General features: G+C 44.9%; 1 protein-coding gene across 2 annotated transcripts in view; it reads right to left on the minus strand.

Moving 5' to 3' along the window:
- ABITRAM (actin binding transcription modulator) overlaps window positions 1-25,895 on the minus strand; it is a 756,845-nt gene that overhangs the window by 124,537 nt on the left and 606,413 nt on the right. For both annotated transcript variants that reach the window (XM_086965344.1, XM_086965343.1), the window contains exon 5: window positions 12,828-12,897. In XM_086965344.1, the coding sequence (XP_086821470.1) occupies window positions 12,828-12,897 (70 nt within the window). The remainder of the gene's footprint in view (window positions 1-12,827; window positions 12,898-25,895) is intronic.

The following is a 25,895-nucleotide window of genomic DNA, read 5'->3' on the forward strand; positions in this document are numbered from 1 at the left end:
TACCACATGAGGGACAAGATTCAAAGGGAACATCCGAGAAAGATCCATTAATGTCCCATTTATTGAATTTACCACCCCCATATACATCGAGTATTTTTGGACCCCCGAAGCGTATTGTTATACCGCGCCCCGGCGCACGAAATGCAGCTCTTGCACAAGCGCCAGCTCCTCTTCAGCTGGTTCCTACTTCTCCGGCGCAGCCTTCTCAAGGGCCGCCGCCTTTGCTACATACTCCATCTACTTCTACAACTTTGCCTACTGCTCCAACTGTTCACTATGATACTACGTCCGCTACTGCCTCGACTTCCTCTGCTATTGCCTCGACTTCCTCTTTACATCAGCCTGTCTTTTCTGGCGCATCTGCCTCTCCGCAAGCTTCTCCTTCTGTTAGACAGAGAGTGGCAAGTACTGTCACTGGTCTGGTTTCACCTTTCTTTGGGTCGCCTAAAACGACCCCTAAAACAGGACGTAGACAGTTGCGTAGTCAACTGCCTGATTACGAGGAAAGAGAAGTGCTGAATGAGTTAGCACGCAAATGGGTTACTGACACTGTTAGATATGATGTTCAGTCCGTTATGGAAGTTTTCCGTCAATGGGATGCACCCACTCAGAGATACGTATTCGAAGAGATGTGTGTATATCTTTGCGAAGATTTGGAGACAAACGATCCAAAGCGCAAAATGCAGGAATTATTTCGTGTGCGTTTTAAGTTCTATGAAGGCATGATTGTAGGTGCCGATGTTGAAAAAGCAATAGATCTGTTATTATCCTATAGGAGTAAGGGAAATGTCTCTAGATCACTGTATGAGGATGATTTGTCAGGTAGGAAAAAGGCGCGACAGTACCCTATGAGAGAAGTTCCTCCAGTTTGGAGGGAGGGTGATGCGAATGCGCATCCACCCGTTCTACCGCATTTTCAGCGCGTATGGGTACATGTCCCCTGGAAAAGATCTGAAGTGTTAGCGCTCAAGCAGACATTACCTGATCCACGTAAAAATCCTGCAGGGTATTATAAGGAGTTATCACAGACTGCCAGCTCATGTATAATGAATCTAGCTGATGTAGACATGTTGTTTGGGAACGTTGTTCCGCATCCTCTATGGAGTAAAATTCGTCATACAGATCATGATCAAGAACTAGGTGACACGTGGGCTAATATTACCGCTACGGATGCTAGACAAGTTGGTGGTTCCAAACCTGAGCCTTTAATAGCAGAACTTCCCGGTAGAATTATCACGTACATGAAAACCTTAATGCCTTAATTACGTGTTAATTGGGACAAGCTATCTGCGTGCAAGCAGAAGAAAGATGAGAATGTGTCTGACTTTTTCACGAGATTTGAGGAGACTTTCACCGATCATAGTGGTCAGGATATGGCTACCGAGGGTGGCCAAAGATTGTTTGTAGACAAATTTGTACATATTCTGCTTCCTGAACTGTGCAATAAATTGAAAGATTCAGAGAGTGCTTGGGCTGTTTCCACGTCAGCACAGATTTTAGCCACAGCCCAGTACTACGAAGACAGGCGCAAAGACGAGCTAGATAAGGCAGACAAAAAGACTAAAGATTTAAAGACCAAAGTTCTTCTCCAGCAAGTCTATCCGCCTCGCACTCCTAGTCAACCCAATTATCAGCAACCACAGCAGTATTCGAGAAACGCGCAAGGAAATGAGTTTTCCCATCAGCGTTTGCCATATGGCGCGAATCAATGTGCCTATTGCAAAGAAGAGGGTCATTTCAAAAGTAATTGTCCAGCTCTTGCGCAACGTTTAAACGGTGTTTCCGGCGCAAGAGGTAGAGGTGTTCAACAGGCTCCTAGGGGTAGGGGCCGTGGACATTTCCCCCAGAACACCACTTCTTTCCCGCCTCAGAATTCTATGAATAGCTTTGATCAACAGAATAATGCATCTTCTAGGTCAGCTCAGTACTATGCTGATGACTATTACGCCGAAAACGAGAATGAGAGTAATAATTGCTAGGACAGCCATGGACAAAGAGAGGGAGTTGTTTCAGTTCCAGTAGATCAGAATGGACCTTATGTCGAGGTGACCACATCAGGAGTGTCAGAACCATTTCTGCTGGATACTGGTGCTACAAAAAGTTCTATTATACACTCAAAACTTCCTGGCGCACCTTTGTCTGGCGAAATGAATGTTTCAGTAGGTTTTTCCGGCACCCCCGTTATGAACCCGATCTCTAGTCCTATGCCCCTTTCTGTTGGCCCATACGAATTGGAAGCACCCCTCATTCTTACGACAGGTTATGGCGAAAACTTGTTAGGGTTGGATTTGTTAAAGAGATTACATGCGACTTTGTACTGTTCTCCTTCGGGAGTACAACTTACCCTTGGTAAGAAAGTGATTTCCCCAATGTATTTGTCAAAGGAAAATATTCCAACTGAATTGTCATCTCTTCCAGATATACTTTGGGCTACCGGTTCTAATGATGTAGGTCGTTTGGAAATAACACCACATGTCATAACATTGAAAGCCAATGTTAGGTTGCCACGTATTACCCAATACAAGATCTCTAGCGAATGTGAAAAGGCGTTGTTAGCGATCATTTACGATCTGATTGAGAAAGATGTCATTGAAGAGACAACAGGCAACATTCGTAACAGTCCTATTCTGCCTGTCTTAAAGCGTACTGATCCTTCAGGATGTACCATGTTACAACGCATACCATTACAACTACCTACTATTACAACGCGACCATTACAACGCATACCATTACAACGCATAGCGCTTTGAGGTGCTGGATAGTGGTAAGTATAATTTACTATTCTAACTCCAGTCCCCGTGGACACTAGGGAAGGTGTTGGATAGTAAATTATACTTATTCCCTATCCTAGAGCGCCCCCCAGCGCAATGCGTTGTAATGGTATGCGTTGTAAAAGTTGCGTTGTAATAGTAGGTAGTTGTAAAAGTTGCGTTGTAACAGGTGTATACCGATCCTTCACAGCCCCCTGTGTACAGATTTGTGATTGATCTCAGAGAAGTGAATAAGATCGTTATACCACAGTTTCCAGTTGTCCCTGACATTACTGCATTATTGACCATGGTTCCGGCTTCAGCCTCTTGGTTTTCGGTGATTGACCTGAAGAACGCTTTCTTCAGCATCCTGATTGCCGAGGAGAGCAGAGATATTTTCGGCTTCAATTTAGGAGGACGAAGCTTCCGCTTCAAACGCGCTCCTCAAGGCTACTGTGAAAGTCCATCAATATTCAGTCAAGCTCTAAAAACACAACTTGATACGATTGTTCTACCTGATGGTGCGACTCTGATTCAGTATGTAGACGATCTACTGATCGCTGCAGATACTGAAGAAATTTGCAAGCAAGCCACACTGTCGTTGTTGCGTCATTTATGTGACATGAAGCATAAAGTCTCTCTTTCAAAATTACAATTTTGCCGACAAGAAGTGACCTACCTAGGTCACATCTTATCGAAGGAGGGAAGGAGACTGACCCCAGAAAGAATACAGGCAATCGCAAGATTGAGTGCCCCAAGGACACAGAGAGAAGTTCGGGCTTTCTTGGGCATTACATCGTACTGTAGACAATGGATACCGAATTTCGCCCTATTGGCCAAACCTTTGCTGGCACTACTCTGCAAAGACACACCCAATCCTATGCCTTGGTCTGAAGATCGTCAGACAAGTTTCCATGAGTTGCGTGATGCATTATTTTCGGCTCCTGTGTTGGGCAACCCAGACTACAGTAAGCCTTTTACATTATATGTCCATGAGAAGGAAGGTTGCGCATTTAGGACAGAGGAAGAGACAAAAGGGAGAGTAGATCTGCAGGACACTCCCCTTCCTGAATGTAATGATAATTTATGGGTTGATGGTTCATGCTTCAAGTTGCCAATTGGTGATACGACTGCAGCATATGCTGTGACGACATTACACACGATTGTAGAGACAGCTCGCATCCCCCACAATTCCGCGCAAGCAGCAGAGTTAGTTGCACTCACAAGAGCATGTGTGTTGGCAAAAGGAAAGCGAGTGAATGTGTATACAGATAGCCAATACGCCTATGGCGTAGCCCACAGTTTTGGAAGATTGTGGCGTGAACGTGGGTTCCTGACATCACACGGTGCAAAAATCCAACATGGTCAACTGGTGAACGACCTTCTCGAGTCACTGACCTTGCCCCTACAAGTTGCGATTGTGAAATGCAGTGCACACAGAAAGATTCAAGATGATGTTGGTCGCGGGAATGCATTTGCCAACGAAGTTGCGAAAGAGACTGCAAGGAACACAATGAGTCGGATGTATGTTGTAGGTCCTGCAAGATGGATTACTGATGTGGGTATGTGTGAGGACACTATTGAAAGTGTGAAGTCCATACAAGCTGATGCCACTGAGAAAGAGGTGAATGAATGGAGAGAAAGCAAGGGTAGATTGGACGCGAATCATTGTTGGGTCGAATTGTCAGAGCACCAACGATGGCTGTTACCCGACGCATATGTACTCGCAGTGGTGACAATGGCCCATGGAATGGCGCACATCAGTGTGAAAGGAATCTGTAAACTGTTGGCCCCAGTATGGCAGAATAGCGGTATCCCAAAATGTGCAGAGAATTTGGTCAGCAATTGTATGGTGTGTTTGAAGTACAATCCCGGTAGCGGAACCCCAACTCCAGCTGGTCATTTTGCACCTCCAACGTATACGTTCGAGGTCTTGCAGCTCGATTTCATTCACATGGAAAGGTGCAACAATCTGAAATATGTGCTTGTTGTTGTTTGCGCCTTCTCCAGGTGGGTGGAAGCGTATCCCCTTAAGGACAACACTGCCTTGTCAACTGCCAAAGCCCTCGTCAAGGAATTTTTCCCTAGATTCGGTATGCCTAGAATTGTCTGGAGTGATAACGGAAGTGAATTCGTGGGACGAGTGATGAAGAGAGTGTGCGAGTGTCTAGGCATACACCAGAAATTTCACGCTGCAAATCACCCCCAATCAGCTGGATTAGTAGAGTGCTATAACGGCACGTTAAAGTTAAAATTGGCCAAGATCCAAGCCAGCACAGGTCTTAAGTGGCCAGACGCCTTGCCTTTAGCACTCCTATCGACCAGAATGACTGTCCATTCCAGATTAGGACTTAGCTCCCATGAGATCGTATTTGGCCGCCCAGCCAACATCTGGGGTGTGCCAAGACCCAGGAGACTCAGTGAAATAGAGCACCCTGTACTGCTTGACTATTTACACGAATTGACAACTAAATTACGTGTTTTACACCAACAAGTTCACAGTTCCTCTCCGCCAGCCTCTGATGATCCAGGTCACTCCATTGAACCCGGCACCTGGGTTTGGTGCGGAATTTTCAGTGCACAAACAACAAGCAGCCCAGGTGGACCGGACCGCACCTCATCCTTCTTTCCACAAGATCAGCCGTTCGGGTGGAAGGAAAAAAGAACTGGATCCACGGGACCCACTGTAAACGGGTCCCTCTGCCCCTTCCATATGACCGGTGGGTCCAGGACGGAATAGCTGACTCTGAGACCGAATCTGTACCTCGCTTTGCACTCTTCAGCGATGCATGACTGAAAGGAACTGGTACGGAAAAGGAGAGTGATCGTATTTTGCAAGGATTTGTGCCACCGTCAATGCAGTTGGACGCTACCGAACCTGAAACATTGTTTGAAGACCACACTGTACCTGGGAAACAACGATACAATCTGAGGTCAAGAACAAGAGACTAATGGAACAAATTACTACGATTCTCTCTTCTCCTAAGAACTATTTTTGATTTTACAGCTCTCTCGCCCAGGGTACTAGCTCATTTTTGATTTTCGAACCGCCATCCGGTTCTGCTGCTAGGGTCGCGGTTGATAGTCTGAGGAGTGCAGCTGGGGACGCCTAGGTCAACGGTTCTGGTCGGTCTGAGGGAATTACCCCGGACTGAACAGAGCGCACTCCTTGGCAGAATCAAACTCCCACCGCGGGCAGCAACTAGAGGATGGAGTTTCCGAGGGTAGAGATACCTGCTAGACCCACGAACGTTAAAAAGCAAATATGCACTGTGATGACCAGAAAGAGATTCTTGATAGTATGTATTCTACTGTTGTGCAGCATAACGATGTTCTTGATTAGCTACACTCTATCCACGTTCCAAGTTACCTTTGTAAATAACACTCAGCCCACACCTCCTCCTACTGTTCCTACACACTCCTTTCACCCTTTGCCTGAACACGAGTCCGCCAGAAGACTAGAATTTGTAAATAACTCATTCATCCAGCTCCTACATCAGCACCAGTCTTTAATGAACACATCGAACTGTTGGATATGTGGACTCATGCCCCACACAACAGATAAGGGCATCCCATACTTCATCGTGCCATTCAGTTATTATGGTTCTCTGTGGGCTTTCCAGACCATGTTCCTGTTCGCCCTAGAACCATACCCGCCCCGTTCCACAGAGAGCGATTCCAGCAACAAGGCACTAGTGGCAGGAATAAGAAATATGAGCAGGGATATTGACACGTATCAAACGATTCCTAAAGACGAACTCACTCCATACAGTCGTTGGAACGTAACTAAATATGGGGTTTCCTTGAGTAAAAGCCAGAAAGCAAAGAAATCCTCCCCAGTTTGGATAGTACCCCATCGAGGTCACCTATGTCTGCAAGGTATTGGCAGGGATCCCAAAGCACAGTTGGGGAAGAGCGTATGCACGGAAACATATGTGTTCGCATCCCGAACTTCCCCTCCATTCCTAGCGGCTAAGGGTACATACTTCATCTGCCATGACAAAGCATACACATGGTTGCCCCCTGACTTCTCGGGCACATGTTTTATCTCGTTTCTGCTGCCACCCACCTACACGGCCGGGGCAGATTACCACCGGACAAGGACAGTTAGGGGTGTCGTGAGTCAAGACGACACAGCAGGTCAAGAGTTTGGAGACTTCGCAAAGGGTTTTCTGCCATTTTGGGGTCCTATGGTGAACAGCAGGAATATTCGCCCGTTAACGAGGATAGTTGAGTTCGCCGTGACCGAAACGGCTGGTGCCCTTGGCAACCTGACGGCTGAACTTCAGTCGGATCGACTTATGACCCTTCAGAACAGGGTTGCCCTAGATGTCATACTTGCAGACCGTGGTGGTGTATGTAGAGTGATCCAATCCAGTTGCTGCATTTACATCCCTGATAATGCTCCTACAGTGTACCAGGCCATCTCCAAACTACACAAAATCTCTGATTCCCTTCACGTGGAGAAAGGGAATTGGTCCTTGCTAGGGTGGTTCTGGGAACTGTTATCTGGCTGGGGATGGAAGACTCTGATCTTCATTGGGATGATCTTAGCCGTTCTGTTTATGTTCTGCCTGTTTGTGCAGTGCGCTCCTGCAATATGTGGCCTCTGTGCTACTTCATGTGTAAAGAAGCCTGTGTCAAGGGACGAATTAAGCAACAGAATGATGCTACAGCAGCATCTCCATGAATTCATCAATACAGATTTGGATTCAGATTAACATGAGTTATTGCCTAATATGAGGGCAAAAGGAGGGTCTGTGGTTCTGAAATTCTGGACCCTGCTGTAATACCGGTACCGAGGTCCAACACTCGTGTCACAAAATATCGTCGTACCATGACGAATTTGGTATCGGCAGACCGGTAATGATTAGGACATTATCCCTGTGCATTTGCGTCATGATTGAGCGATGCTAACACCCTTAAATCATGGTTTCCGTTCCGAACCCTCGGACTCCATTTTGCGAACGGCATCCATCTTATGACTTGCCCTCATATAATTCAATTGATTGAGGCCGAGCTTGATCTGAAAGGACACGTCCACCTTAGCTGACTTCCCCATGACCTGGCCAAACTGACTCCACTGCCTCCAGCCAAACCTGTTTGGGCAACTCCTCGCCCAGTGGCCGAATAAGATAGCATCAATGCATAACATGCCATAAAACCATTCACTACATACAGACCATGTTTTCTACACACATACACCTGTCCACGTTCCTTGTTTATGGCCAGTTTTACGACAAGGAGGTGCCCTGTTTTATTGGGGTTTTGTCGATATCTGATGGTAGTTCTGTGCCGAGCTGGGTCATCCATCACGATCCAAACATCTAAAATATGTGTTGACCAGTATGACTTCGCTCTTTGTATTATTGTAGAAATATGTGTATAGCCATATCATAAACTCAAGAATTCTTGCCTGCAGCTGTTATTTCTGTATAAAGAGGGAAGGCTGGTTCTGTAAAAACGAACAGTCTCCTGAGAACTTACAGCCCGTGCTGTTGTAATTCTAGGACACATGTTACTTGGTTGCAACCAATAAAACTCGATCTCTGACTTCACCTAGAAGACTCTGTGTTTCTGTGGTCCGGAACAGGGAGAACTCAGAGGTCTTCCGGTGTTATCCCCTGGCACCACCGGGTTCCTAAAAACCCGGCACCTCAGTGGGGGTCGGTATTCGACATCAGTCGATTACACTTGGAACAGGGTTTGAACCAGGGCATCCCTACCGGCACCGTCGGAGTCGTTATCGACTCGAAAAAACTGATCAAAAGATCAAAAAGTTTAGTCAAAAATTGACCATGGGATAGAGCTTCTCCGGATCTGCGCTAGCTGGTGCGGAATAAAGAAGAACTGACGTCCGCGCGCGGGGGCCACGTCTAAGTACTCCGACTACGTCATTCCGGCGCTAACGACGCCGACGACGGACGCAGAGCCGCGGACGACGCCTACCGACGCGCAGGGGTATTGCTACGCAAAAGTTTCTGGATCCAGTCTGACGCCTGGGGATATTCTAAGGTAAGGAATCTAATACTAACCTGTTTCTTTCAGATTTAGGAGTGCAGCCTATGAGAACCACATCATATGCGTAAAGTAGTACAGGAAGGGATTTCCCGTGAATCATGGGGACATCTCGAGTCATGGGTACCAGTGACTTATTTAGACCATGAATATAAATAATGAAAAGGAGGGGGGCCAAGACACATCCCTGCCTGACCCCCCCTTCCAACCTTAATGGCTCCCGGTACCTCTCCGCCACTACCTATCCTCACCTGTGCCTGGAGGTCTTTATGGAGGTATGCCAGAAAATGAACCAATGGCTCATCCAGCCCATAAGCCAGTAGGATATCCCAAAGCCTTGACCTATTCACAAGGTCAAATGCTGAGGACAAATCCATAAAGGCTAAATAGACCGGGGAATTCCGTGCGCTAGTGTACTTCCCAATTACAAGGTTAAGGCATTGTTCGTTAGTACCAACCTTGCTGCGGAAACCTAACTGCTCTAGAATACTGCATTCCTCTGACCATTCCAGGATCTTGTTGTATAAGACTGCCCAAAATTTTAAGAGTATTATCAATCAATAATACGGCCTATAGTTGCTAGGCTGTGACCGATCCCTGATTTTAAATATTTGGACAATGATACTCTTTGCCCAGGTACTAGGTAGCGGGCATACATTAGATTGTTAAAAACATTCAAAAGGAGCGGGCCCAAAAGTCCGGGTTCCATTTAATTAAGTCTATTGGTAGCCCATCTGGGCCCGAGGCCTTATTCCCAATGGTCTGATGAATGGCTTCTTCTACTTCGAAGAGTGTTATCTGGATACTCGTGAATTTGTACTGCTCCGTCTCTGATGAAGGAATAGCATAAATATTGGAAAAATGGTTTTCCCAAGATTCACTGGATATGGTACAGCTGATGGGGGTTAGTAACTGTTCTGTGGATCGGAGATTCCTTACAGCAGACCAAAACATTTTACCCTTTTTATTAGTAGCGGTCTGAGATGGGGTTTCCCAACGATCATTTAGAAGTACTCCCTTTATGTTATTAATCGCTGCATTGTAATTCTACCCTGCCAATTTCATATCTGAGGCACACCTAGGTTTGGCTGAAAGGGCCCTCGTAGGTTCCTATTCGCCAGTAAACATTTATCGTCAAAGAAGCGGGCTTCGACAGTAAGGTTTTGATGACCATGCAAAGTTTAGAAAAAATCATGAACTACCTCTAGGTGCGGGGTTTTAAATGACAGACATGAGTTCATGAGGAGCAGATTACCCTTCACTAGTAACTTAAACAATTCATCACTATCAACACCCCTTCATAATAATCTTAGATTGTCAGTGGATGGCGTTAGGTCTTTAGCCCCACATTCAACTGAAAACACGGGTCGGGATTTTATAGGGTCATGATCCCCATGATTCGTGGCAATAACCTCTGCGGCCGTTAAGTAGTCCGCAAGCACAGAAGAAATAAAAACAAAATCTATTGTAGCGGAATGGCCACTACCTCTGAATGGCGGAGGCTGATAGTTAATGGCGTGTGCTTGACCCATCTGGTCCATAACGTTAACTAAGTCATGTGAGCTTAAGAACACAGCCAGCTCTGCGCCCCCACGAGAGGAGGAACCTGGGTTAAGTGTCTCTACACCATGATATGTATCATTAAGTTTTGCGTTAAAATCTCCCCCTAAAATAATCCCAATAGTATCGCCTGAGCGTTGCGGACAATCTAAATTAGAAATAAAAACAAAAAGCGCAATAAAATTCCTATTAGGAACGAATTGGAAATCATTATTATAAAAATTTACCAAATAAAAAGAGACTTTTCTTTTATAAAGTACAACTTGATAATTACAACTATTAGTTGGTAGGACCTTGAAGCTCCCTCCAGCTGCTACGTTGAGCCCAATGACAAGTCCCCCCGATGGACGGCCCAGTTTATGATGGGATGCTGCTACACTAATGCAATGGAACCCCTCAATATTTAAGTCATGAGTGGCCCAAGTTTCCTGGACCATAACTACATCCTGTTCATTATCTAGGCGCAACCAATCCTGGTCACCAAGCTTAGACTGCAGCCCTGCTACGTTCCAACTTAGGATATTTAAGTCTGCTCTAATACTTCTTTTAATTGAGGATGGCTTGTCATTAGCATTGTAAGTTAATACCGTAATAGCAGGAGAAACAGTCTTAATTCGGAGTGGCTTATCCTTATCATTATGGGTTGATGCTATAGTAGCGGGAGGGTCCGCCAAATAGGGCAGCTGATGCTGTTGGGCTGCCATTAATGGTAGTTGTCAGTCCTGTGCGTCTAAGCTGGAGAGTGCGTTAAACTTGTTGGTTAACAAAGGGAGGACGTGAGTGTCCCTAACCGGTTTAAAAGGTGGCTCATAAAAATAGCCCTAGGGGAGCGCACTAATACAGATTTTTTGTGTGGAGAGATGCTCAAAAATATTCATTAAGCGGTGAACCATATGGGGCCTGCGAAAATTCAAAACAATACAGTCACCGTTTATATTCTTGGCAGACTGCCCAACCCACGCTACTCTTCTGGCCATAAAAATGTCATTCATATTAGAAGGGTGAAAACCCTTATATTTGCAAAGCCAGTCTACGGACTTAATACGCAGGTCTACCCAAGACTCCCTTTGATCCTCCACTAAATTAGGGACCCCAGCCAACACCAGCACATAGGAACAGGAGGCAGGAGGTAAGCTTAGTACATCAGTGTTTGGCCTCATGCTAGACGTCCTAAAGCTACTAGAAGTATCCTTTCTTACGCTCAGATCACTTGCAGGAGCACTAGTCTGTGGCTCAAAATTACTACTTCCTAGAGCAGAAATTAGATTGACTACATTGGGTTGAGGAGCGTCCTGTCTTCCCCTCTGCTCGCTGATAAATAGTGGCGCTGGAAATACATTTAAATTACTACTATTTTTGACATCTTTATTCAGGACAAGACTAAATTCCACTGCAAGGTCAGTGTCAACAGCGGCTCCCATGGTATCTGTATTGAAATCTTTACAGAAAGAGTTGGAGAAAACATCAGTCTGTGTGCCCACCGAGTCGGTAGAAACAGCCACCTGGTTTGATGCATTATTAGCAGGTTGGCAGCCTTTAGTGTATTTGGTCTTAGTTTTAGTCGCCCCAGTGTTCCTCTTTCTTTTTATAATGTTGGTTTCGCTTTGAAATTCCTTTGTGGACATGCTGCCCGTGCTCTGGTGTTAAGACTAGGCGCGTCCAGGGTAGCCTCACTGGAAGCTCCAAGATTTGATGACGGTAGGCTTGTAGAAGCGGGGCATGCTTCCGTTAGCGACACGTTTTTTGGAGTTGCGCAAATTACGCTATCTGTAATCAAACCACCTAATGATAAACAAGATTGTAAGGAGACTGGGTCGAGGGACAGGCGGCGCTCTGTAAGTTCAATTTCATGGGTTAACAGGGACTCAGCCCTCACAAGAAAAGCATCCAGTGTCCCGGCTATTTCCCTTCGTTTGCTCATTTTCCAACAAACCTAATCAGTCAGATTGTAGAGCCACGAGGTAGCACACTCTCAAATAATGTGTAAGAATTATATTAGCAATACTTGGAACTTACACTATGGATGCTTTTCTCAATGACAGATGTCAGAGGGGTGACCCAACCCAGCCTCTTCCGGCCCCTGATGGGCACAAACGGGCCCTCCCTTGGCCCGGGCTTTGTCCGGGCTACGTTCCGCGTTGCGGTGAGGGAGGCTGCGCTATGACCGCGTTGGCCCCGCCTCCCCCTCACTCGCGGCAGCTGCGGGGAACGGCAGGAACAGCGGTGCACTCTGGGGTTGCAGTATATATTGAATGCATTGTTCTGGAGTGAAAAGATGAGTTTTAGAGCAACAACGTGACTGTTTTGAAGTCAGTGGTCGTTAGTGTGTAGAAAAGGCTTGGACAAACAACATATACTTCTGTGAATACACCAACATAAATAGCTATTTCAAATTACCAGCAGATTATTTAACTAATTGAGAGTGACCCCACACCATCAGATCTCAATGTCTGTCCTTCCACTAATATCACTGTGGCAAATATACATGTAGTTGCCTACCTTCTCCTGCAAAAGAGCTGGACTGCGCAGTATATTTTCATTAACTTCTAATAATCGGCCTCTAATACAACTGCAATAAAAAGAGAATAAAGTCAACTTTATTTATTTATAAAGTTTTATATAGCGTGGACATGACCCAAGAGGGTATCAGAGCGCTTTACATTTAGGATCGTTGCATTACAAATTACATCAGATACAAGAGCATAGTAAGGTACAGTGCACATAAACAATGTTTCAATAATTTGTAGGAGGGAGGGGAGGAAGAAGTAATAGTGGGGAGACGAGGAGGAACTATGCCCAATGTCCGGCTGGGTAGGTGACGGTCAAGGGGGAAACCAGGGCCCATCTCCTCATTAGCTGTCAAGCAGCTCCACCGGCCATCAGCCATGTTGCTCAGATCTCAAAGTTCAGGAAAAAACAGTGTTTAGTTTATTTGTACCTGTAGGTATCAGAGCGCTATAACAGAGGAACATTGCGTTACAAATTACATCAGTTGCAATAACGTAATAATGTACAGTAAACAAACAACGAGGTAGAGTTCAGGAAAAAACTGTGTTTAGTTTATTTGATTTGCGACGGTTATATAGCGCTATCTAGACCCAGAGGAATCAGAGCGTATAACCAGGGTAATGTTGCATTAGAAGGTACATTAAAAATGATTATAAAGCGCTGGCTAGACCTGTAGGTATCAGAGCGCTATAACAGAGGAACATTGCGTTACAAATTACATCAGTTGCAATAACGTAATAATGTACAGTAAACAAACAACAAGGTTGTTTGTTTACTTTGTCCGGATAAGTCGTTTGATACAGTCACACTGCCTTCTTCAAAAAGATACATTTTAATTAAAGTCAAGAACATAAGGCTAGAAAACAGAAGTGTCTAACATAGGACCAGCAAGGACACATGGCAGATTTTCAGGCAAATTCTAACAGGAGGGGGGAGAGAGAGAGTCAGTGGATTCAGTCTCCCGAGTCATATAAATAAACAAAGTGGAATCCACTCGAGTGATAGTGATCCCTAGAGTGATGGGGAACACACAGTGTTGTTTAAATGCCCCTCACACACCAACAGGCCCCTTGGTGTCATGCTTCATCATCGGGGCCTTCGCACCCCTCTACGGGATGCGGCGTGCTACGACTCGCGAATACGCAGGAGCACTTGAAGTGAACTATGTGTGGGGGTGTGTGTGTTTAATACCAAGATGTGAGTGAGGTGAGGTGAAAAAAGTGAGTGATTTTAAAAAATACCTGGCACGTGGGAAGAAAAAAACTTTATTAAATCCCCGGCTGGTATTATTAAAATTAAAGTGCAAGGCGTGGTTTTTAAAAAGATACGTATTAGGGTATCAAACCACTGTGTTAAAAGTCAACATGTTTCGGAGGTCAAAGCCCCCTTCTTCAGGACAAGGGTGAATGCACTTACCCTCCCCTTACTCACATGTAAGATGTAAAAGTGAAAAATTAAAAATTACCACAATGTGTAATGTTCCTCACAATGTTATATATGTATGTGAGTGTAGTTGCGCCCAATTGGCAGATTTTCAGGCAAGCCACATGAAATGCATTAACATGCAACGAACTAAAGCATTGGTTCTTTAACTTTAACTTCTGTGGACCCTCACTTAATCATCGCTGGAATCCGGAGACCCCCAGTAGGTCATTAATGGAAGCTGTCGGCTGGTGAGATTTGAAAGTGGTGGGGCGGAAAATTTTTGGTGTAGCACACCGTGCGAGCGAGTGAAGCGAGCGAGCCCGAACCACCTAAGGAGGGTTCGGGGGGTTCTCCCCCCGAGAAAATTTTGAAAAATTAGCAGTCAAATGGTGGATTTTCAAGACTTTCGGAAGCCATTGTGCTTAACAGAAACAGGCTACTGCCTCCCCTAAAAATATCATCAGTTCCAAGGCCTCGTGAATAAACCATTCTAAATTGCAATAAACCACAATTAATTTTAACAATGTGCATAAATAGGTTGGATCTGTCTACTGACCCAGTGGCTACGTGAGAAATACTACGCCAGGCCTTCTTGAAACCCACCATTACAATGCTCCTGTGGCTTCCCTGGGGTCCAAGAAGACAAAGAGGACGAGACCGCCAGGATGCTGCGCCGCCTTAAATAACATAATGTAGTTTTGGTTTCCTTTACATATTGGAGCATCAGCAGGCACCGTCGGATTATCACCCTCTGTGCTTGTGGGCGACACACTTAATCTCCTCATGAGTCATGACTACAAAATGAATGTGATGTGACTTTGTGTAATGTAACTGGGGCTCACCGTAAAGTGATCCATACCTTTGGGCCAAGTTCAGGCTATATAAACTAAGCAGTCAGTGATCATTAATTTTAAAACATGTTCTTGCATCAGGCATACTCAAAACAATAAGCCAATAAAAATATATTTTTTAAAGCATTGGCATGCTACCAAAGCATTTGAACACTTAAGTTTATTATCAGCTTCTGTGGAACATCTCTGTACGTCACGTGGCTGTTAGCGACCGCATTAAGGTCTTTATTCAGTTATTGAATACAATTTTGCCTCTTGCGTGACTCCGTAACTAAAGTGGAAAAAAGTGCGTAGGAGCCGGAAGCCCACTTCTTACACACACCCATCAGGGAGTATTCAAGTGCTCGACCAAATAAAATAAACTATTCACTAGACAAAAATAACTGTATTGAATTGTCAGAAGCCCTTACTGGGTCTCTGCTGCATGAAGGACTTGCGAACCAGAGTCTGTAAGCTAGTATCCTGCACTAACTCTCAGGTCCTGCTAGGTCTCTAGTTTGCAGTGGTATCTGCAACCTCTTTTTGGAGCTGGCTACTAAAGCCCTTAAATATTGATATAAAAATTGTCTACTGGACAGAGAGCCCCTAGCACATGAAGATGTTCTATTGGTCTGAACATTTTGGACTGTGGATGCATATTGAGCCCTATCCATACAGAAATCATTAGTATCATCCAATGGATTAATGCACACAACTGACCGTCAACAAATGAAGAGAGGATCAAGGCAAGACCCCAGATGAACTTCCTTCAAACCTTACATGTCTTCATGCTTATGCCACGGATAGCTACCTTCTACTTAGAGTTGTATACTTTGCAATGTCTGTCTTCGCCCAGTCTTCTTCCTAGGCTTTTTTGGCTCCATGAAAGACTTTTTCTGATAACGCCTTCACCCTTATACTGCTGTATGCAATTATCCTCCATCTCGTTGATCATGGGAGTCATTGAGAGCCCTGTAGCAATGTGACATACTCTACCAAATTGCCCAACTGGCCAGCTTCTAGTCCCCCCCAACCACATTAAGAGGCAGGAGAAGTATTACATTTCAGATGGAAGAGCAACACCTGTCTCCACTATCGAAAATACCCTCTCAGTGACTGGTCTGCCACCTTGTATGGTATCAGAAGGCCCATCTTATTTACCTAAGGATGTGCAAAAGAAAGTTAGCCATTTTCTTCTCCATTTGGGACAGCTTTACATAGCAATCATGAATAGCTTGGTGGTGCTGTAGTATGATACCAAAATATTTTGCCCTAAATATTGTTTACAAAAATGTTTCAGAACTGGAGTTAATAATAGTAAGTCTTTACCCAATGAACCAATATATTTGCAAACAATATTTAGGCCATATTATTTATGTTAGTTGATATTTTTGCTGTAATGTGACATATAACTGGTTTTAAGATTAGGAAATGATCAGTGCATGCTACAATCTGGGTGAAAACTCCAACACCTCATGAATATTGATTCAATGTTTTGGGATAGTCAACTACTGCTTTGGGGGATTGTCTGAAAAAATGAAAAAAAAAATGCTAGCCAGTCCCTCAGGCTGTGGTGGCATGGGGTTAAAGGCCAATAATGTGTGTTTTCAACAAAAGTACTGGACCTTGTGGACTGAAGCACTTTTGGTGAAAAAAAGCATGGCGCTAGCAGCAATTCCTAATTTGATCGTGCCTCTAATGACCCAGTGGTTTAGTGGCTGGCCTATTAATTCCTAAATGTGGCTCCGAATATGAAGGATTCTTGGCTAAGGACAGGATTTGGCCAAACGGCTACAGCAGTCAACCTCAAACCTGAAGAACCGGGTTTGCGTCTCGCCAAGAACAACTCAACATCCTGTGATTCTGGGCAAATCACTTCATCTCCACGTGCCTACCAAAATGAATATGTCCGTCTGTAATGTAACTGATGCTCATGTAAAGCAGAGTCTTACATCTTTGCATTCACGCTGCGCTCTTACAGGCCTCTCATTTACACCCTGTGGGGAAGCAGCCTCCTCGGCCTCGACTGAATTTGCTCGTGTTGAGTCCAGACCCATTTTGATAAAATCTAGGTTGAAAAACTCTCAACGGCTCACGCCACATGTGTGGCACTGCGCCATGTAAATGTGACATGTCATCTAGATCTGGGAAGAGCATGAGTTGACAGGTGTCCAGGCCCACCATAAACATGGTTTCTTACATCATTTAGGGAAATCTCGAAGTTTCAGATGAAAACGCCTCAGCTGTCAGGAACCTTTATTTGGCGGCCCACCCACGACCCACCACAGGATGTCATACGTGTACATGGAATGCCCTCCCTTCCAACACATCTTTCATGCCAAGGACTTGCTTGCAAAAATAATCAGCGACCCCCGTGCACAGTGAGAAAAGTCTTCGCATGTCAGGGCAATTAATAGTTTCTGACGACACAACCCCTGCTTCGAGGCTTTGTTTGTGAAAAACAAACACAATACCGAGTGGGCCAACATGGCCAATTAACTTTGAAGAAACTATACCTGTTCCAGCACTTTCTACAGAAATGTCCTGCCTAAGCTGCGGGGATCTTAAAATATGTTGGGCGTAAGCAAGTCAGTCCAGAAATCCAAGAAACATGGGGGTCTGATAACTCATAAATTATACATAAATCACAAGCCTTTCTTTATGTCCTTGAAATAGCACTGTGCATGGAGAGAAGTTAAAAGATCTGCTTTACTGCTTTGATGTGTAAATATGTGCTAACCTAACTAACAAAGGTATGGCGCCTGTTTGAACTGTCACTTACATCAGCAGTCAAATTTACTTGGTATGCTTCACTACTTTTTAAACTAGCAAACTTATTGTGACTTGTACTTGTGTTTGGTATCTATTTACTTGTATACTGTTATACTGTTGCACAACTCCTCTGATGTGTCGGCAAACTAACTTTTGACCTGAATTTTGACCATCTGTCCTGAATTTTTTCACTCACTATCAGAATTTGCATCCATGCCAGGTGATCACCCTAACAGCAGTATTTATGGCCCGCCAATTAAGTTGATTTTCGGAGCGTGTGGTTTCTATATTTTACCATATCAAATGTAGGACTGAAAACGCTGAAGTCCTAAAATGTGTAAAAAACAAAACTTATTTTATAACGATAAAGGACACGAGATTTCTTAACGTGGGTTATTTTCAGATCGCCATACACACAGGCAGATTTAAAAAAATGTTGCTTTCATCTAAAATGTTGGCCGATTTATTTCAAGTTGTATTTGCACCTGCACCATTATTAAATGTTTTTTTTTCAAAGCACCACACTCATTTCCTTAAATGATTCCACTGCAACTAAAATTACTTATTTGAACTTGAGCATACATATCGCTCTGCAAATGGAAAGGAATGCGATATATATATATTTAGCAAGTTATACACAGGAAGTGACCATATTGAATTCAACATTTATTTCCATTATTTGTACATCATGTTTTGTTTCAACACCATCATCTAATCTAAGGCATCAAACTACACAGATCCACCAATCCGCTCCACGATTACTAGACATCACCAGGGTATGAGTAATACCTACACATTTCCAACACTCAAAGTATTTCACGGATAAAGTTTATTGTAAAGCGTAAACTAGGACTTTACGGTCTAGAATATGTTGAACTATTTTAAAGTCATTTCTACAGTCATTTCTACTCCTTTTTGTGCTCATCTGTAACAAATATATACATGTTTTAACCTGGTGACCTGACAAACCAAATTGCACTTATTCCAGCAGTATGTATTCAAAAGCAACATTTTTGAGGGCAAAGAGAACCAAACTTCTAAACACTTTCAAGGCCTACCACCAAATAATTACATGTTATTACATTTAATGGCGCTTTAAAGTAAACCTGTTTACGAGGACAAAGAAAAACGATTTCTCGCGAGCTGTTCACAAAAAATAAACAACTTTAGTTCATTCAGTCATCTCGGCGTCAATATGCACTGCCAAAACTACCCTCTTTCCCCTTTCGCCTCCCGACCCAACAAAAAAAAAAACCTGTTTGAACTGTTTTCTCCTCCAGTTACAAAACAACTTTGCAAATATTTCCTGACAATCGCCTCACAAGCACCCTGGGCCTCTTGTCAAAACTCTGGCTGTGATACACTTGGGCCTGAATTACAAGATAGTCAGGGATCAAATTATGTAGAAAGGGCCGACTGAATTATGCGGTCGGCAAGTAAAAGCAAATGATGTGGCAAGGGTAGACGAATTATGCGACGTATTTGCAGAAGTTAAATGTAAAACTGCCAGCCTGGGGGGCCCTACCTGCTGGCTGCTTCACTAGTCTCTCTAGTGCTGCATAAAATGGCTGCGCTACTTCTCCCCAAGGCTCCAACTGCAAGCATGCGCGGGAAGAAGTGAGTCTGCGCAGCCGCAGACGGTCCCTATCCCAACTCGTCACAGGGTGGGTCTCACCACGCCCTGTGACGATTTGGGAGGGGTTGGGAACACGACAGCAAGCTCTCCTGAGTCTCCTCCACTCTGAGAGACGTTAGCAATCCCGGGCTAACTTAATCTCCACGCCATCAGGGGGTGGAGACGGGGCCTCCAGGCTATGTCTTTTGCCAAGTGATGACAACACAGCCTTCAGGGCTGTGAGGTTCTCAGCTGGCAAAAGACCGAGCAGCAAGTCAATCAGTGGACGTCACTGACTGATCTTGTATAAACTTGATGCGGCGGCGGTGACTGGGGCTGGGCAGCAGTCAGCAGAGTCAGAGACAACATTGCCCCGTGTTGTGTGTTCTTTGAAATTTATTTAACAAACAAATAACCTGATCTTAATGTCAACTTAAATCCTGAGGAAATTACCTGGGGCGGAGCCCAGACGCCCGCACAGAGAAACCGCCACTGCGGCTTGAAGCCAGGGACCCCAGCTAAACAATTTCGATCATTTGAACCACAAAACACAAAAATACAGAAAACAACTTTTATCAAACAAACACACAAATGATTAAATATTTCCTTTACTTCACAACCGAACATAAATAAAGTTTGGGCTTTCTAAATTCAACTGAGGCCACCTAACGTCAATAGCATTTCTGTTTAATGCATTTGCATGTCTCCCACGAATCAATGCGAGGACACCAACTTAATTTTTAGCCTCCAATTTCAAACTGCTTCACATTTACTTATTCAAATTTTCAATGTTGATTCTTTATTTTTATACAGTGTATTAATCTGTTAATATTATTTCATTTCCAAGCAGTTGTGGACCCCATGTGTATGCGGTGCAGACTATCTGGAATCCCCTGACCACAGGTTAAGAACTGCTGATTTAAACTAAAAGACTTAACTACATAGTCTGGGGACAGCCCCAATATCTCTACTGGATACGCCCTTCTTGGACTGAAGTTTAACATAGCAGTTATAAACAAAACATGAGAATATACTGCCATACTTCCTCTCTTGATTTACCTTCCTGTTTTTTATATAATAACACCTTCGAAACACAAGACTTATGCAAAAATATCCAATTATGCTCTCTAAAGTAAAAGAGATGTATCCACATTTCATTAACAGTGAACCGTAATAAACAATTTTGATTTAAATTGCATACAAATTATCAATGCGATATTAGAAAGACAAGAGGCACTTTACCATGTCGAATTTGACACATTCACTCTTATCCCATACACCTTACTCTACTAGAATTTCATAGGAGCATCAGGATCCTTCTCCACTCCAGTGGATCCCGTCGAGACTACACAGTCAAAAAGCAAATATCTTCCACTTTGCCCAAATGCTCATTTCCGTGTGCATCTGTTCCACCCTAGAGGGATAAAACCAACTTTCGTCCTTAGGATCCTATCACAACTTCGAGCTGGATAGCAAAGATACAACACCTACAAGACCAAATGGAGATTCTTTACCTGCACAAACCGAACAACCATTACTTGGAAACGTGGACCAGGGTGTATCAGGCACTTTCACTTCAGTGAAAATCCATTAATTCGGATTACCGAAGAGACACAGCTCTCTACTCCCTTCTGCTAAGTATCTGCACTTGTGGCACCTCAGCTAGGACTCGTGGCCTACCTAATCAAATTGACGTCAGTCACTGGCAGTCCTCAACATTTTAAACATGTACAGCACTGAGCCTGGGATTGCACAGCACCTGGTGCACTTTCATTCAAAACCTTTTTGAAGAGGTTGGAGCTTGTGTGCCTATTTAGAGCATAGTTAGTTATGATGTAGCATGGTTGCTCCAAATAACAATGACATTTTAGATGATACACAGAACACCAACAAATGATCTCTCCCTGAAAACTCATGTCGGAGCCATTATCTCTGCTAGTATGTTCCAGCTTCGCAAAATCCGGAAAATTTCTCATCTGCTCTCTCACGAGGCCTTGGTGCAAATTGTCATCTCCCTCGTTCTTTCCCGCCTCGACTTTTCCAACGCCCTTTACTGGGGCCTCTCCAGGTCCCTGCTCCACCGCCTCCAGATGGTGCAGAACCAGGCTGCAAGGCTTATTTGTAAAGTCCCTAAATGGCAATCTGCTAGACCTCTCCTGGCCAAGCTGCACTGGCTTCCCATTGAGCAAAGGGCCGCCTTCAAGATCGGATGCATAACCTACAAAGCACAGCATACCAAATGCCCGACCTTTCTGAAATCCCTCATCAATCCCCACCGCCCGACCCGCAATCTCCGCTCTGCTCACCTTCATCTTCTCACCTCCCCAGTGTTCAAGCTAAAAAAATTGGGTGGCCGGAGATTCAGCTCCCTGGCACCCAAGCTGTGGAACTCCATCCCCCTACACATTAAAACCTCTGACACCTTGCTGAGCTTCAGAAAAGGCTTAAAGACCTGGCTCTTTTCAAACTCTCACTAGCCCTTTCTCCTGCCCCATTTTCAATCTCAGCGCCAGGAAACCTCCGGTGTCAGTGCGCTTTACAAATGTAGCTTAACATTAACATCAACTCAAATGCAGGTCTGTATATATATATATATATATATATATATATATATATATATATATATATATATATATATATATATATATATATATATATATATATATATATATATATATATATATATATATATATATATATATATATATATATATATATATATATATATATATATATACACATATACATGCGTAGAGGGTCCTTCCGGGGTCCATCCCATGGTCAGGTGGCGCATAGCCGTCAGATACCCAAAAGCTGCTAATTCTATGGCAGGACGGATGCTCTGATTATGCTTTCTCATTTCTTTATTGAAAAACACAGCAGCCAATAAGAACACAGTAAAGAAACAAAACAACTACATTTCCCAAGAGTACCACTGATGACCATAGAGGCTAGATAGTATAAAAGGTACCATAGAGGACAACACTTCCTCTTTCTTTGCTGCTTCGCAGCCAGTTAAGTGCACTTTCTTTCTGCTTATGCTATTGTGCTGTTCATGTTATTATTACCTGTGTTCTGCTTGTCTTTGTAATTCGCCGCATTTCACAGCTTGCTAATTGCTGTTTTTTCTACGGGTTCAATTTCGCCCGCTTGTGCTTCGGCGTTCCTGCCGGGAGCGTGCGTCACCTCCCCGGTTGCAGGCGTGCGTTGTCCGCGCCTGTTTTCTAAATTGGTGGAGCGGGAGTTTGGGGGCTGAGAGACGCGCGTGTAGCTCGCGTGTCTTTCTATCGACCGGAAGCATTTGTCACGCGCATGCGCAGTGACTTTGTTGACCTTCTGCTCCGGCGGCCGTCACAGAGTGCGCAGTGACAGCTTTCTCCTCAGGAGACGATACTGAACGGCTTCTTCAGCCTGTGCCCACTTGCCTGGTCGATTTGCCTCCTCCTACGCCCCTATTCAAAATAGATTGAGGGTTGTAAAATTGTGCATAGGCTTTGCCTAGAGTGTCATTAGGTTTTGAAGCAAGCCCTCCCTCCACACTTAATATTCTGGTGCTGTCAGGTTCGTTCCTGCATTACTTTGGCTTGCTTTGGGGTTACACTCCCCCTGCATTGCCCCTTGGGTTGTTAATATTACTTCTTCTCCTCTCGTGGGCATACTCCAAATTTCTGTTGGAATAATGGGAGACTCCTATGAAGATGAGTAGTATTACTACGATGAAGACGAGCCCTCAGGCTCAGTGGATGGCGACTTGATGGGTCAAGCCTTGTTCCATGCCATTGCCCCATTGAAGCGGCATTTGTCAGAATATGCCACACAACAGGGTTGGTTGCCTCCTTCTCTGGGCATTCAAAAAAGTCGCCAAAAAATCCGCATCATGCGGATTTTGCAAAATTAGCAAAGACTCTGTCCACTTCACATCCTTCTAAGAAATCTACGAAGTCTGTACCTACGCCACAAGACTCTCCTTGAGATGCTGACTCCTCCTCCTCAGATTCCTCGTCATCTGGCCCTGTGGTTCCTCCGCCAAAAAAGAAGGCTCGTAAGGAGCACTTTGTGGATGCCCCTTCTAACCCTCATGTTCTTACCTTTGATCCTTCAGACATTATTCACCCTAACTCCACTGCCTGGCTTCCCTCCCCAGAAGTGGCAGAATATATGCAGACACATATTCGCCGTCCCTTTGATAAAGATGTTCGGGCCCGATTACGATCGGAGTGTCCCCGTCCGGATCTTTCAGATAAGTTGGCAGATATGCCTGACGTTGACCCAACCATGGTGACCTACATGAAGAAATACTCCAAGGATCCAAAAAAGGGTCTGGATAGGTCTTGGAGGTCCTGTCAGGACAAGATGTTAGGCGTTCTCGGTCCGCTGATTAAGATTCTCGATTTGGCGTTCAGAGCTAAAGAGTCTGATGCTCTCATCGATCCGGATGAGCTGGTGGGATGGTCACAGAGGGCTATCTGTATGTTGGGCAATGCGAATTGCGCAATTTCGTGTGAGCGCCGCCGCTCTATCCTCCTAAAGCTGGATCCAAAACGGACTGATTTAGCTCCCTATGAATCTGGTTCCCTGGCCCAGGGTTTGCTTTTTGGTCATCCATTCCTTAAGGAACTTACAAAGTTTGTGGCAACATTCAGTGGCCTGGACAAGGCGCAATCCAATTTGCGTCGGGCTTTCCGCCCGGTTTTTGGATGGGCCGGACGAAGGGGACGTTCGTCCGGCCAGGGAAACTACCAACAAAATCAACGCGGTGGCCAGTCCCAGAGAGGTGGAGGACAGGATTCCTACAATTCAAACAAGTCCAACTTCTACCCCTCTCGCAAAGGGAGAGGACAGTTTAAAAAAGGAAGTTACGGCGGAACCCAAGGGGGACGTCACGATTTCTCAAACTCAGGTGAGCTTGATTATGGCTTCAGAGGTTGTTTTGGGGGGCAGGTTGAGGTTTTTCCTCCACAATTGGCAGCTAATCTCAAACGATGCTTGGGTGTTGGAGACGGTGCAAGGTTACAGACTCGAGTTCTACGAACATCCTCACCAACACCGCCCTCCTCTACCCCTTGTTTTTTCCCAACAAGATCAGGTGTTCATCTCCGAGGAAATAGACTCTCTTCTGACCAAAGGGGCCATTGTTCCCACTTCTCTGCATCCCACCGGCTTCGTCAGCACTGTTTTTCTGGTGGAGAAAAAGGGAGGCGGTGCACGCTTGGTCTTCAATCTAAAGGCCTTCAACAGCGGAGTGGTATACCGTCACTTCAAGATGGAGGGCATCCATCTTTTAAGGGACCTTCTTCAGGAAGGTGACTGGATGGTCCGCTTCGACCTGAAGGACGCTTATCTATCGGTTTCAATTTACGGGCCTCATCGCCGATTCCTCCAATTTCAATGGCTCCGGAAGTGGTTAGAGTACACTGTCCTCCCATTCGGTCTCTCATCAGCTCCGTGGTGTTTCACAAAACTTCTGCGTCCAGTGGTGGAGTCTTTGCGAGCCCGCGGGGTTCGCCTGATAGTGTACCTCAACAACATTCTCCTCATGGCTCAATGCCCTCTCCTTTTGCAGACTCATTTACATTGGTCCATAGAACTCTTACAATCACTCGGTTTTCTTGTGAATCCTCAGAAGTCCGATTTCCAACCCTCTCAGACAATTGGCTTCCTCGGGTTTCGGATCGACTCGGTTTCCTGCCAGGTCCTCCTACCTGGTCAGAAAATCAGAGCCATCAAGAGAGAATTGCGGATGGTGCTGTCCAAACAGATGGTCTCGTTGAGATCGGTGGCTCGAATTGTAGGTCTGTTGTCCTCTTCGATCCTAGCAATCTTCCCAGGTCAGTTACATTATCTGGCTCTTCAGCGCCTCAAGATCAAGCATCTTCAGAAGGGTCTTCGTTATTCCGATCTCATTCCTCTATCGGAGGATGCACGTTGGGAGATGTTATGGTGGCTGGAGCACATGGAGTCTAGGAACGGTTGTGCGGTGTTCGGGAAGACTCCGGATGTGGTGATAGAATCGGACGCGAGTCTTTGGGGTTGGGGAGCCCGGTGCGGCCCTGTTGCAACGGGGGGCCGTTGGTCTCAGGAGGAGCTGACCCTTCACATCAATTGCTTGGAGCTTCTAGCGGGCTCCTTCGCAATTTCTTGTCTTACCCCTCAAGTGTCGAATTGTTGCATTCTCCTCCGCATGGACAATATCTCAGTGGTGCGCTATGTCAACAAACTGGGGGGTACCAGGTCCAAACTCCTGGCGGAGATTGCAAAGGACTTTTGGCATCTTTGTCTGCAAAGACAGATCACAGTTATTGCAGAGTACCTTCCTGGTCGCGATAATCTGATAGCAGACTGGAACTCTCGCCATCTGCGGGATTACAGCGATTGGAGGCTTCACCCTCGGGTATTTCACGCATTGTCCCGGATTTG

This window comes from Lissotriton vulgaris, chromosome 4_1, assembly GCF_964263255.1.
Source record: "Lissotriton vulgaris chromosome 4_1, aLisVul1.2, whole genome shotgun sequence".
Taxonomy (NCBI): Eukaryota; Metazoa; Chordata; class Amphibia; order Caudata; family Salamandridae; genus Lissotriton; species Lissotriton vulgaris.